General features: G+C 47.7%; 1 protein-coding gene across 4 annotated transcripts in view; it reads right to left on the minus strand.

The window, feature by feature from the left end:
* The window catches only part of MROH1 (maestro heat like repeat family member 1), a 402469-nt gene that overhangs the window by 166216 nt on the left and 219714 nt on the right, over positions 1–16539 (minus strand). For all 4 annotated transcript variants that reach the window (XM_088448594.1, XM_088448595.1, XM_088448596.1 and 1 more), the window contains 3 exons: positions 12792–12944; positions 10536–10690; positions 6041–6206 (listed from right to left, as the gene is read on the minus strand). In XM_088448594.1, the coding sequence (XP_088304720.1) occupies positions 6041–6206; positions 10536–10690; positions 12792–12944 (474 nt within the window). The remainder of the gene's footprint in view (positions 1–6040; positions 6207–10535; positions 10691–12791; positions 12945–16539) is intronic.

Consider the following 16539-nt stretch of genomic DNA (forward strand, 5'->3'; position numbering starts at 1 on the left):
TATTACTGCTCTGTATACATATATATATATATCACTGCTCTGTATACATATATATATATCACTGCTCTGTATACATATATATATATATTACTGCTCTGTATACATATATATATATATTACTGCTCTGTATACATATATATATATTACTGCTCTGTATACATATATATATATTACTGCTCTGTATACATATATATATATCACTGCTCTGTATACATATATATATTACTGCTCTGTATACATATATATATATTACTGCTCTGTATACATATATATATATTACTGCTCTGTATACATATATATATATTACTGCTCTGTATACATATATATATATTACTGCTCTGTATACATATATATATATATCACTGCTCTGTATACATATATATATTACTGCTCTGTATACATATATATATATTACTGCTCCGTATACATATATATATATATTACTGCTCTGTATACATATATATATATATATATTACTGCTCTGTATACATATATATATATTACTGCTCTGTATACATATATATATATCACTGCTCTGTATACATATATATATATTACTGCTCTGTATACATATATATATATTACTGCTCTGTATACATATATATATATATTACTGCTCTGTATACATATATATATATTACTGCTCTGTATACATATATATATATTACTGCTCTGTATACATATATATATATTACTGCTCTGTATACATATATATATATATTACTGCTCTGTATACATATATATATATATTACTGCTCTGTATACATATATATATATATATTACTGCTCTGTATACATATATATATATCACTGCTCTGTATACATATATATATATATTACTGCTCTGTATATATATATATATATATATATATATATATTACTGCTCTGTATACATATATATATATCACTGCTCTGTATACATATATATATATTACTGCTCTGTATACATATATATATATATTACTGCTCTGTATACATATATATATATATTACTGCTCTGTATACATATATATATATTACTGCTCTGTATACATATATATATATTACTGCTCTGTATACACATATATATATTACTGCTCTGTATACATATATATATATTACTGCTCTGTATACATATATATATATTACTGCTCTGTATACATATATATATATTACTGCTCTGTATACATATATATATTACTGCTCTGTATACATATATATATTACTGCTCTGTATACATATATATATATATCACTGCTCTGTATACATATATATATTACTGCTCTGTATACATATATATATATCACTGCTCTGTATACATATATATATATTACTGCTCTGTATACATATATATATATATATATTACTGCTCTGTATACATATATATATATTACTGCTCTGTACACATATATATATATTACTGCTCTGTATACATATATATATATATATATTACTGCTCTGTATACATATATATATATTACTGCTCTGTATACATATATATATATTACTGCTCTGTATACATATATATATATTACTGCTCTGTATACATATATATATATATTACTGCTCTGTATACATATATATATATATATATTACTGCTCTGTATACATATATATATATTACTGCTCTGTATACATATATATATATCACTGCTCTGTATACATATATATATATATTACTGCTCTGTATACATATATATATATTACTGCTCTGTATACATATATATATATTACTGCTCTGTATACATATATATATATTACTGCTCTGTATACATATATATATATTACTGCTCTGTATACATATATATATATTACTGCTCTGTATACATATATATATATTACTGCTCTGTATACATATATATATATCACTGCTCTGTATACATATATATATATTACTGCTCTGTATACACATATATATTACTGCTCTGTATACATATATATATATCACTGCTCTGTATACATATATATATATTACTGCTCTGTATACATATATATATATATTACTGCTCTGTATACATATATATATATATCACTGCTCTGTATACATATATATATATCACTGCTCTGTATACATATATATATATATTACTGCTCTGTATACATATATATATATTACTGCTCTGTATACATATATATATATTACTGCTCTGTATACATATATATATTACTGCTCTGTATACATATATATATATATTACTGCTCTGTATACATATATATATATATTACTGCTCTGTATACATATATATATATCACTGCTCTGTATACATATATATATATTACTGCTCTGTATACATATATATATATATTACTGCTCTGTACACATATATATATATTACTGCTCTGTATACATATATATATATTACTGCTCTGTATACATATATATATATTACTGCTCTGTATACATATATATATATTACTGCTCTGTATACATATATATATATTACTGCTCTGTATACATATATATATATCACTGCTCTGTATATATATATATATTACTGCTCTGTATACATATATATATTACTGCTCTGTATACATATATATATATATTACTGCTCTGTATACATATATATATATTACTGCTCTGTATACATATATATATATTACTGCTCTGTATACATATATATATTACTGCTCTGTATACATATATATATATTACTGCTCTGTATACATATATATATATCACTGCTCTGTATACATATATATATTACTGCTCTGTATACATATATATATATCACTGCTCTGTATACATATATATATTACTGCTCTGTATACATATATATATATTACTGCTCTGTATACATATATATATTACTGCTCTGTATACATATATATATATTACTGCTCTGTATACATATATATATTACTGCTCTGTATACATATATATATATTACTGCTCTGTATACATATATATATATCACTGCTCTGTATACATATATATATTACTGCTCTGTATACATATATATATATTACTGCTCTGTATACATATATATATATCACTGCTCTGTATACATATATATATTACTGCTCTGTATACATATATATATATTACTGCTCTGTATACATATATATATATTACTGCTCTGTATACACATATATATATTACTGCTCTGTATACATATATATATATATATTACTGCTCTGTATACATATATATATATTACTGCTCTGTATACATATATATATATATTACTGCTCTGTATACACATATATATTACTGCTCTGTATACATATATATATATTACTGCTCTGTATACATATATATATTACTGCTCTGTATACATATATATATATTACTGCTCTGTATACATATATATATATCACTGCTCTGTATACATATATATATTACTGCTCTGTATACATATATATATATCACTGCTCTGTATACATATATATATTACTGCTCTGTATACATATATATATATTACTGCTCTGTATACATATATATATATATTACTGCTCTGTATACATATATATATATTACTGCTCTGTATACATATATATATTACTGCTCTGTATACATATATATATATCACTGCTCTGTATACATATATATATTACTGCTCTGTATACATATATATATATCACTGCTCTGTATACATATATATATATATTACTGCTCTGTATACATATATATATATTACTGCTCTGTATACATATATATATATTACTGCTCTGTATACATATATATATATCACTGCTCTGTATACATATATATATTACTGCTCTGTATACATATATATATATCACTGCTCTGTATACATATATATATTACTGCTCTGTATACATATATGGCATTAATGCCGTCACACAGCCTGTACCTTGTACACTATGTGTAACACAGAGATATATTAGATGTAGAATAAAGCGCCCCGTGTAGTGTCATACATGTGCTATACAGGTCCTGCGGCCTAATGGGGGTTTGGGCCAGGCGCACACAGAGCTGGACACACTCGATCACCTGAAAATGTGATACCTAAATGATATGGTAAATGCAGGGAGAAGATATATCGGGCCACGGGATACAGGATACTTTGCACCTGACGTTATACTGTGACAATGAGACTTTTCTTCTTACAGTAACTCGGGATCATGTGTCAGAGTCCTGAGACGTCTCCACAATGCGCGGTCTTCTGTGTATGTTATGTGTGAGCTGAGGATTATGTCTCGTACACACAATTTACCATTTACACTAATAGTGAGCAGAGGACCTGTGACCGGCGCTGCCGCCGCTCCCCAATGTCCTGGACTCTGAGAACCATTAGTGAGGGGGAAGGGAGCAATGAACGCCTGGAGGGTAGGTAGATATATATATATATCCAGGGATTAAGTGCAATGGGGAATAAAAGAAAAGTCCAGACCTAGTTCCCAGACTTCCCCCTCCCGCTGGAGGAAATGAAGATGTGTTACAGCTGCGCTGTCTGGAATGAGGCTCCTGTTCAGGACGGGCGGCCAGGACACAGGGGAGAGGGCCAGGGAGGAAACTCAGATTTTATTTGCTTGATGTAAATAGCGCTCGTCATGGTAATAACACCTTACAGGCAGCCCATGGTCACCAATAAAATGCCACCTTGTTCTACCTGCTGCAGCCGACCTCTCACATCGCACCTGAGTGCCCCATCCACGGGCAGCGGGTCTATGTTACCGACTCCCATCACAAAATAACGCTTCAATTAATGGCACCAGCACATCCCGATGTACAGATCACATCTCCACCCACAGACACTGCTACTCTGCCATCTGCCACATTCTATACCCACCCAAAGCACAGGGGGGCATGAGGGAAGGCAGCAGGGGGGGATATGAGGGAAGGCAGCATGGGGGGGATATGAGGGAACTCAGCAGGGGGGGATATGAGGGAAGGCAGCAGGGGGGGATATGAGGGAAGGCAGCAGGGGGTGGCATGAGAGAAGGCAGCAGGGGGTGGCATGAGAGAAGGCAGCAGGGGGAGGCATGAGGGAAGGCAGCAGGGGGTGTATGAGGAAAGGCAGCATGGGGGTGTATGAGGAAAGGCAGCATGGGGGTGTATGAGGAAAGGCAGCATGGGGGTGTATGAGGAAAGGCAGCATGGGGGTGTATGAGGAAAGGCAGCATGGGGGTGTATGAGGAAAGGCAGCATGGGGGTGTATGAGGGAAGGCAGCATGGGGGTGTATGAGGGAAGGCAGCATGGGGGTGTATGAGGGAAGGCAGCATGGGGGTGTATGAGGGAAGGAAGCATGGGGGTGTATGAGGGAAGGAAGCATGGGGGGGGATATGGGGGGGGATATGAGGGAAGGCAGCAGGGGGTGGCATGAGGGAAGGTAGCAGGGGGTGGCATGAGGGAAGGCAGCAGGGGGTGGCATGAGGGAAGGCAGCAGGGGGTGGCATGAGGGAAGGCAGCAGGGGGTGGCATGAGGGAAGGCAGCAGGGGGTGGCATGAGGGAAGGCAGCAGGGGGTGGCATGAGGGAAGGCAGCAGGGGGTGGCATGAGGGAAGGCAGCAGGGGGGGATATGAGGGAAGGCAGCAGGGGGGGATATGAGGGAAGGCAACAGGTGGTGTCATGAGGGAAGGCAGCAGGGGGGGATATGAGGGAAGACAGCAGGGGGGGATATGAGGGAAGGCAGCAGGTGGTGGCATGAGGGAAGGCAGCAGGGGGGTGGCATGAGGGAAAGCAGCACACACCAAGATACACAGAGAGTGGGCATATTTTGGGTGAGGAAACCGGAGCACCCAGATAAAACCACACAAACATGTGGAAAACACGCAGACCTAAAATTGGGACTCAAACTTAGCAGCTCTGTAAGGCACCAATGCTAACCACTGTACCCCCGTGCTAACAGTCACTTATCTGAGGTACAGAATTGAATCCTGAACTGACTAATACAGCGACCACCATAGTTGTTATACTGAGACTCACAGGCCAATGAGATCCTAACTACAGCATGAACTCTGCTGCCCTGAACAGTTTCTTACAGTCCTTCTAATTCGTACCCAGATGGACACAAAACGCAGCACCAGACTATGTAAGTGTATGGAAAACAGGACTGGTCTGAGTACCACGGCTGGACATGAGGAGTACTCACAGTGAGTGGGAGGAGAGTGGCCACCCGACCAGAAACCGAGCTCAGCACAGACGTCTTACTCTCCTTGTACGGCACATCACCTGCCATCTTTTCTAGAAGAAGCGTCAGCACCTGCGAGGTAAGAGGAGGATCCGAGGACAGAGCCTTCCACAGGGTACAGGTCTCACTACAAGGGCAGGAGAGAGAGGAGTCAGCACAGAAAGGGAGGGGGACACTACAAGGTGATACAGTGCAGAGGACTGAGAGGGTGAGCGGAGGGCTGAGAGGGTGAGAGTAGGGCTCAGACAGCGAGGACTGAGAGGGTGAGGAGAGGGTGAGTGGAGGGATCAAGCAGGGTGAGCTGAGAGGGTGAAGGGAGGTCTCAGGTAGGGAGGGCTGAGAGGGTGAGTGGAGGTCTCAGGTAGGGAGGCCTGAGAGGGTGAGGGGAGGGCTCAGGTAGGGAGGGCTGAGAGGGTGAGTGGAGGGCTCAGGTAGGGAGGGCTGAGAGGGTGAAGGGGGGCTCAGGCAGGGAGGGCTGAGAGGGGGAGTGGAGGGCTCAGGCATGGAGGGCTGAGTGGAGGGCTCAGGCAGGGAGGGCTGAGAGGGTGAGTGGAGGGCTCAGGTAGGGAGGGTTGATAGGCTGAGGGGAGGGCTCAGGTAGGGAGGGTTGAGAGGGTGAGGGGAGGGCTCAGGTAGGGAGGGCTGAGAGGGTGAGGGGAGGGATCAGGCAGGGAGGGCTGAGAGGGTGAGTGGAGGGCTCAGGTAGGGAGGGCTGAGAGGGTGAGTGGAGGGCTCAGGCAGGGTGAGCTGAGAGGGTGAAGGGAGGTCTCAGGTAGGGAGGGCTGAGAGGGTGAGTGGAGGTCTCAGGTAGGGAGGCCTGAGAGGGTGAGGGGAGGGCTCAGGTAGGGAGGGCTGAGAGGGTGAGTGGAGGGCTCAGGTAGGGAGGGCTGAGAGGGTGAAGGGAGGTCTCAGGTAGGGAGGGCTGAGAGGGTGAGTGGAGGTCTCAGGTAGGGAGGCCTGAGAGGGTGAGGGGAGGGCTCAGGTAGGGAGGGCTGAGAGGGTGAGTGGAGGGCTCAGGCAGGGAGGGCTGAGAGGGTGAAGGGAGGTCTCAGGTAGGGAGGGCTGAGAGGGTGAGTGGAGGTCTCAGGTAGGGAGGCCTGAGAGGGTGAGGGGAGGGCTCAGGTAGGGAGGGCTGAGAGGGTGAGTGGAGGGCTCAGGCAGGGAGGGCTGAGAGGGTGAGTGGAGGGCTCAGGCATGGAGGGCTGAGTGGAGGGCTCAGGCAGGGAGGGCTGAGAGGGTGAGTGGAGGGCTCAGGTAGGGAGGGTTGAGAGGCTGAGGGGAGGGCTCAGGTAGGGAGGGCTGAGAGGGTGAGGGGAGGGCTCAGGTAGGGAGGGCAGAGAGGGTGAAGGGGGGCTCAGGCAGGGAGGGCTGAGAGGGTGAAGGGGGGCTCAGGCAGGGAGGGCTGAGAGGGTGAGTGGAGGGCTCAGGCATGGAGGGCTGAGAGGGTGAGTGGAGGGCTCAGGCATGGAGGGCTGAGAGGGTGAGTGGAGGGCTCAGGCATGGAGGGCTGAGAGGGTGAGTGGAGGGCTCAGGCAGGGAGGGTTGAGTGGGTGAGTGGAGGGCTCAGGCAGGGAGGGCTGAGAGGGTGAGGGGAGGGCTGAGGTAGGGAGGGCTGAGAGGGTGAGGGGAAGGCTCAGGCAGGGAGGGTTGAGAGGGTGAAGGGAGGTCTCAGGTAGGGAGGGCTGAGAGGGTGAGTGGAGGTCTCAGGTAGGGAGGCCTGAGAGGGTGAGGGGAGGGCTCAGGTAGGGAGGGCTGAGAGGGTGAGTGGAGGGCTCAGGTAGGGAGGGCTGAGAGGGTGAAGGGAGGTCTCAGGTAGGGAGGGCTGAGAGGGTGAGTGGAGGTCTCAGGTAGGGAGGCCTGAGAGGGTGAGGGGAGGGCTCAGGTAGGGAGGGCTGAGAGGGTGAGTGGAGGGCTCAGGCAGGGAGGGCTGAGAGGGTGAGTGGAGGGCTCAGGCATGGAGGGCTGAGTGGAGGGCTCAGGCAGGGAGGGCTGAGAGGGTGAGTGGAGGGCTCAGGTAGGGAGGGTTGAGAGGCTGAGGGGAGGGCTCAGGTAGGGAGGGCTGAGAGGGTGAGGGGAGGGCTCAGGTAGGGAGGGCAGAGAGGGTGAAGGGGGGCTCAGGCAGGGAGGGCTGAGAGGGTGAAGGGGGGCTCAGGCAGGGAGGGCTGAGAGGGTGAGTGGAGGGCTCAGGCATGGAGGGCTGAGAGGGTGAGTGGAGGGCTCAGGCATGGAGGGCTGAGAGGGTGAGTGGAGGGCTCAGGCATGGAGGGCTGAGAGGGTGAGTGGAGGGCTCAGGCAGGGAGGGTTGAGTGGGTGAGTGGAGGGCTCAGGCAGGGAGGGCTGAGAGGGTGAGGGGAGGGCTGAGGTAGGGAGGGCTGAGAGGGTGAGGGGAAGGCTCAGGCAGGGAGGGCTGAGAGGATGAGTGTGAGTGGTGGACTCCGGCAGGGAGGGCTGAGAGGATGAGTGTGAGTGGAGGACTCAGGCAGGGAGGGCTGAGAGGGTGAGGGGAAGGCTCAGGCAGGGAGGGCTGAGAGGGTGAGGGGAGCGCTGAGGTAGGGAGGGCTGAGAGGGTGAGGGGAAGGCTCAGGCAGGGAGGGCTGAGAGGGTGACTGAAGGGCTCAGGCAGGGAGGGCTGAGAGGGTGAGTGGAGGGCTCAGGTAGGGAGGGCTGAGAGGGTGAGGGGAGGGCTCAGGCAGTGAGAGCTCAAAGGGTGAGTGGAGGGCTCAGGCAGGGAGGGCTGAGAGGGTGAGTGGAGGGCTGAGGTAGGGAGGGCTGAGAGGGTGAGGGGAAGGCTCAGGCAGGGAGGGCTGAGAGGGTGAGGGGAAGGCTCAGACAGGGAGGGTTGAGTGGGTGAGTGGAGGGCTCAGGCAGGGAGGGCTGAGAGGGTGAGGGGAGGGCTGAGGTAGGGAGGGCTGAGAGGGTGAGGGGAAGGCTCAGGCAGGGAGGGCTGAGAGGATGAGTGTGAGTAGAGGACTCAGGCAGGGAGGACTGAGAGGGTGAGTGGAGGGCTCAGGCAGGGAGGGCTGAGAGGGTGAGGGGAGCGCTGAGGTAGGGAGGGCTGAGAGGGTGAGGGGAGGGCTCAGGCAGTGAGAGCTCAAAGGGTGAGTGGAGGGCTCAGGCAGGGAGGGCTGAGAGGGTGAGTGGAGGGCTCAGGCAGGGAGGGCTGAGAGGGTGAGTGGAGGGCTCAGGTAGGGAGGGCTGAGAGGGTGAGGGGAGGGCTCAGGCAGTGAGAGCTCAAAGGGTGAGTGGAGGGCTCAGGCAGGGAGGGCTAAGAGGGTGAGTGGAGGGATGAGGTAGGAAGGGCTGAGGTAGGGAGGGCTGAGAGGGTGAGGGGAGGGCTGAGAGGGTGAGGGGAGGGCTGATGTAGGGAGGGCTGAGAGAGTGAGTGGAGGGCTCAGGCAGGGTGAGCTGAGAGGGTGAAGGGAGGTCTCAGGTAGGGAGGGCTGAGAGGGTGAGTGGAGGTCTCAGGTAGGGAGGCCTGAGAGGGTGAGGGGAGGGCTCAGGTAGGGAGGGCTGAGAGGGTGAGTGGAGGGCTCAGGTAGGGAGGGCTGAGAGGGTGAAGGGGGGCTCAGGCAGGGAGGGCTGAGAGGGTGAGTGGAGGGCTCAGGCATGGAGGGCTGAGTGGAGGGCTCAGGCAGGAAGGGCTGAGAGGGCAGGCAGGAGAAAAGGAAAGGGTTATGGGACCAGACCAGGAGAATGGGGGGAACAAACACAAAGGTTTAGAGGACAGGGCGATACTGCTGAGGACAGAGGAACAATTTGGGGGATAATAAGATAATGGGATGATATGGGGATATGGGCGCAGGGCTGGAAATGGTGCTTGTGTGTATATATGGAGAAGCTGTGGGGTAATCTGGTACTGGGGTACATACACAGGACGATCATACACGTGTACTAGGGAGATCATACATGTACAAGCACACAGCACAGATAATCCACCATCCTCACACAAACCTTTTATTGTGACCCCCGATACATTGTGTTCTGTGTGATAGTAAAGGGGGGTATCCATTAGACGATAAAGTTGAACGATTATGATAAAATCGTTCGATAATCGTTCAAACATCGTTTGAACATCGTTTGCAAACCGTGCAGTAATTGTTTCTAACGATGTACGATGCGCGCTCCCGCTGGTCGTTTGATCGTCTCCTCCATCGACTGAGCATGCAGGTCAATTTCACTTGATTGCTTACAAATCGTTTACACATCGTTCAAGCTGAACGATCAAACGATGAACCACTATCTGCCCACTATAGCTGAAAGCTCTCAATCACAGATTGAAACAACATCGTTTATCGTTAGATCTTTTACAAATTGTTCAGAGTGGAAGATCAAACTTCAAGAGAAAATCGTTAAGAGGTTGGACAGGGATAAAATCGGCTAGTGGATGCCCCCCATAAGTGCACGCGTGTCCTGAGACCGTCTGCATGTATGTACTGTACATGTCCTGGTACATTACCTGTCGTACGGGACGGGACTGCACAGTAAGCTGGAGACCACAGCTCCCATGTGCTGTGTGGCCATTATATAGATGGTCTGCACAGCCGCCTTCTTTATGTGATCCTCTGCGGAGTCCTGCAGCTGCTCGTGTACCCGCTCAATTATCTCCGGCACCTAAGAGGCACAGCGATAATGGCATCACATCTCCGCAGTCACAGGCACAGCGACAATGGCATCACACCTCCGCAGTCACAGGCACGGCGACAATGGCATCACACCTCCGCAGGCACAGCGACAATGGCATCATACATCCGCAGACACAGGCACAGTGACAATGGCATCACACCTCCGCAGGCACAGCGACAATGGCATCACACCTCCGCAGGCACAGCGACAATGGCATCACACCTCCGCAGGCACAGTGACAATGGCATCATACATCCGCAGGCACAGCGACAATGGCATCATACATCCGCAGACACAGCGACAATAGTATCACACCTCCGCAGGCACAGTGACAATGGCATCACACCTCCGCAGGCACAGCGACAATGGCATCACACCTCCGCAGGCACAGCGACAATGGTATCATACATCCGCAGACTCAGGCACAGTGACAATGGCATCACACCTCCGCAGGCACAGCGACAATGGTATCACACCTCCGCAAGCACAGCGACAATGGTATCATACATCCGCAGACACAGGCACAGCGACAATAGCATCACACCTCCGCAGGCACAGCGACAATGGTATCACACCTCCGCAGGCACAGGCACAGTGACAATGGCATCACACCTCCGCAGGCACAGCGACAATGGTATCATACATCCGCAGACTCAGGCACAGTGACAATGGCATCACACCTCCGCAGGCACAGTGACAATGGCATCATACATCCGCAGACACAGGCACAGTGACAATAGCATCACACCTCCGCAGGCACAGGCACAGTGACAATGGCATCACACCTCCACAGGCACAGCGACAATGGCATCACACCTCCGCAGGCACAGGCACAGTGACAATGGTATCACACCTCCGCAGGCACAGTGACAATGGCATCATACATCCGCAGACACAGGCACAGTGACAATGGCATCACACCTCCACAGGCACAGCGACAATGGCATCACACCTCCGCAGGCACAGGCACAGCGACAATGGCATCACACCTCCGCAGGCCCAGCGACAATGGTATCATACATCCACAGACACAGGCACAGTGACAATGGCATCACACCTCCGCAGGTACAGCGACAATGGCATCACACCTCCGCAGGCACAGCGACAATGGCATCACACCTCCGCAGGCACAGCGACAATGGCATCACACCTCCGCAGGCACAGCGACAATGGCATCACACCTCCGCAGGCACAGCGACAATGGCTTCACACCTCCGCAGGCACAGCGACAATGGCTTCACACCTCCGCAGGCACAGCGACAATGGCTTCACACCTCCGCAGGCACAGCGACAATGGCATCACACCTCCGCAGGCACAGCGACAATGGCTTCACACCTCCGCAGGCACAGCGACAATGACATCACACCTCCGCAGGCATAGCGACAATGACATCACACCTCCGCAGACACAGCGACAATGGCATCACACCTCCACAGGCACAGTGACAATGGCATCACACCTCCGCAGGCACAGCGACAATGGCATCACACCTCCGCAGGCACAGCGACAATGACATCACACCTCCGCAGACACAGCGACAATGGCATCACACCTCCGCAGGCACAGCGACAATGGCATCACACCTCCGCAGACACAGGCACAGCGACAATGACATCACACCTCCGCAGGCACAGCGACAATGGTATCATACATCCGCAGACTCAGGCACAGTGACAATGGCATCACACCTCCGCAGGCACAGCGACAATGGCATCACACCTCCGCAGGCACAGTGACAATGGCATCACACCTCCGCAGGCACAGCGACAATGGCATCACACCTCCGCAGGCACAGCGACAATGGTATCATACATCCGCAGACACAGGCACAGTGACAACGACATCACACCTCCGCAAGCACAGCGACAATGGTATCATACATCCGCAGGCACAGCGACAATGGCATCACACCTCCGCAGGCACAGCGACAATGGCATCACACCTCCGCAGACACAGTGACAATGGCATCACACCTCCGCAGGCACAGCGACAATGGCATCACACCTCCGCAGACACAGGCACAGCGACAATGGCATCACACCTCCGCAGACACAGGCAGAGTGCAGACTGCGGAATCACACCTCCCACCTTGGATAGTAGGATGGTCCCCCGGTCCTTCAGCAGGGAGTTGATCATAACGGCAGCAGCTCGGGAGCAATTGGGATCAGGATCTGAAAGACTCTCATAGGTGATAAAAAGAAGGCTGGTCAGCTGCTCGGGCGGAAGGCGCTTCCCGATGATCTGATACGAGAAAGGGACGAGATTAATGACAGTCCCACTACCACTGTCCAGCGTACACCACGACAAGAGGAACAATATACAGTATGGATATCCTGGGTCAGACATGCTCAGTAGATGTGGGAACTCCCAGGTGATGACATCACTGGTGGGAGGAGTCAGACATGCTCAGTAGATGTGGGAACTCCCAGGTGATGACATCACTGGTGGGAGGAGTCAGACATGCTCATTAGATGTGGGAACTCCCAGGTGATGACATCACTGGTGGGAGGAGTCAGACATGCTCAGTAGATGTGGGAACTCCCAGGCGATGACATCACTGGTGGGAGAAGGCAGATATGCTCAGTAGATGTGGGAACTCCCAGGCGATGACATCACTGGTGGGAGGATTCAGACATGCTCAGTAGATGTGGGAGGTCCCACATGATGACATCACTGGTGGGAGGAGTCAGAGCTCAGCCCAATTGTCGGTAGCTGTAATGTGGCCGTTACATAGTAATGGTGATTTTGTTTACTACTTTCATTAGCAACAACCTACAGAGACAGGGGTAAGATGGGAACATCCAGGAGGCAACTAACAGCCTAAATATAGATGTGTCCACATACATCTTACTTCCCAACGCGTAAAACAGCCCTTCTAGTAGCGCCATGCCGCGGCGTGACCTGGTAGCACCAAGCAACTTTTTGCGCAGTTTTTTACCTTCAAATGCGTCATATTCACAAAGCAATAGATTGTAATTAACAGAAGCTGCTTGTACTAAGATATGCAGCATGCCTATATTCTGTGTGTGACTGCGTCTGTATATGCATGTGAGACGCTATGTTACAGTGTCAGCTGCTTTAACACTAACACTGTAACATAGTACTTCCCATCATAGCCGCTGACACTGTAACATAGTACTTCCCATCATAGCCGCTGACACTGTAACATAGTACTTCCCATCATAGCCGCTGACACTGTAACATAGTACTTCCCATCATAGCCGCTGACACTGTAACATAGTACTTCCCATCATAGCCGCTGACACTGTAACATAGTACTTCCCATCATAGCCGCTGACACTGTAACATAGTACTTCCCATCATAGCCGCTGACACTGTAACATAGTACTTCCCATCATAGCCGCTGACACTGTAACATAGTACTTCCCATCATAACCGCTGACACAGTAACATAGTACTTCCCATCATAGCCGCTGACACTGTAACATAGTACTTCCCATCATAGCCGCTGACACTAATGTACTTCCCATCATAGCCGCTGACACTGTAACATAGTACTTCCCATCATAGCCGCTGACACCGTAACATAGTACTACCCATCATAGCCGCTGACACTGTAACATAGTACTTCCCATCATAGCCGCTGACACAGTAACATAGTACTACCCATCATAGCCGCTGACACTGTAACATAGTACTACCCATCATAGCCGCTGACACAGTAACATAGTACTTCCCATCATAGCCGCTGACACTGTAACATAGTACTTCCCATCATAGCCGCTGACACTGTAACATAGTACTTCCCATCATAGCCGCTGACACTGTAACATAGTACTTCCCATCATAGCCGCTGACACTGTAACATAGTACTTCCCATCATAGCCGCTGACACTGTAACATAGTACTTCCCATCATTGCCGCTGACACTGTAACATAGTACTTCCCATCATAGCCGCTGACACTGTAACATAGTACTTCCCATCATAGCCGCTGACACTGTAACATAGTACTTCCCATCATAGCCGCTGACACTGTAACATAGTACTTCCCATCATAGCCGCTGACACTGTAACATAGTACTTCCCATCATAGCCGCTGACACTGTAACATAGTACTTCCCATCATAGCCGCTGACACTAATGTACTTCCCATCATAGCCGCTGACACTGTAACATAGTACTTCCCATCATAGCCGCTGACACTAACATACTTCCCATCATAACCGCTGACACAGTAACATAGTACTTCCCATCATAGCCGCTGACACTGTAACATAGTACTTCCCATCATAGCCGCTGACACTAATGTACTTCCCATCATAGCCGCTGACACTGTAACATAGTACTTCCCATCATAGCCGCTGACACCGTAACATAGTACTACCCATCATAGCCGCTGACACTGTAACATAGTACTTCCCATCATAGCCGCTGACACTGTAACATAGTACTTCCCATCATAGCCGCTGACACTGTAACATAGTACTTCCCATCATAGCCGCTGACACTGTAACATAGTACTTCCCATCATAGCCGCTGACACCGTAACATAGTACTACCCATCATAGCCGCTGACACTGTAACATAGTACTTCCCATCATAGCCGCTGACACTGTAACATAGTACTTCCCATCATAGCCGCTGACACTGTAACATAGTACTTCCCATCATAGCCGCTGACACTAATGTACTTCCCATCATAGCCGCTGACACTGTAACATAGTACTTCCCATCATAGCCGCTGACACTAACATACTTCCCATCATAACCGCTGACACAGTAACATAGTACTTCCCATCATAGCCGCTGACACTGTAACATAGTACTTCCCATCATAGCCGCTGACACTAATGTACTTCCCATCATAGCCGCTGACACTGTAACATAGTACTTCCCATCATAGCCGCTGACACCGTAACATAGTACTACCCATCATAGCCGCTGACACTGTAACATAGTACTTCCCATCATAGCCGCTGACACTGTAACATAGTACTTCCCATCATAGCCGCTGACACTGTAACATAGTACTTCCCATCATAGCCGCTGACACTGTAACATAGTACTTCCCATCATAGCCGCTGACACTGTAACATAGTACTTCCCATCATAGCCGCTGACACTGTAACATAGTACTTCCCATCATAGCCGCTGACACTAATGTACTTCCCATCATAGCCGCTGACACTGTAACATAGTACTTCCCATCATAGCCGCTGACACTAACATACTTCCCATCATAACCGCTGACACAGTAACATAGTACTTCCCATCATAGCCGCTGACACTGTAACATAGTACTTCCCATCATAGCCGCTGACACTAATGTACTTCCCATCATAGCCGCTGACACTGTAACATAGTACTTCCCATCATAGCCGCTGACACCGTAACATAGTACTACCCATCATAGCCGCTGACACTGTAACATAGTACTTCCCATCATAGCCGCTGACACTGTAACATAGTACTTCCCATCATAGCCGCTGACACTGTAACATAGTACTTCCCATCATAGCCGCTGACACTAATGTACTTCCCATCATAGCCGCTGACACTGTAACACAGTACTTCCCATCATAGCCGCTGACACTGTAACGTAGCATTTCGCATGCAGATCATTTAGAGCCTCATTTATCGGTCAGTTTTATCATTCACAACCAGTGATAACACTCGCTGCATATGATGATGGTGCTCTAGCCAATCAGCTCCTGTCATCTGTTTGAAAAATGACGGTTGGGAGGTGATTGGCTGGAGGGTCATTATCATACACAGTAAGTATTATCACTGGTTGTGAATGGTAAAACTGGCTGATAAATGAGGCCCTCAGTGCCAGTAGCCTGGATAGACCACATATTGCCTGAATCCAGTCA

The sequence above is a fragment of the Taudactylus pleione genome, unplaced genomic scaffold (assembly GCF_031769625.1).
Source record: "Taudactylus pleione unplaced genomic scaffold, aTauple2 ptg000460l, whole genome shotgun sequence".
NCBI lineage: Eukaryota > Metazoa > Chordata > Amphibia > Anura > Myobatrachidae > Taudactylus > Taudactylus pleione.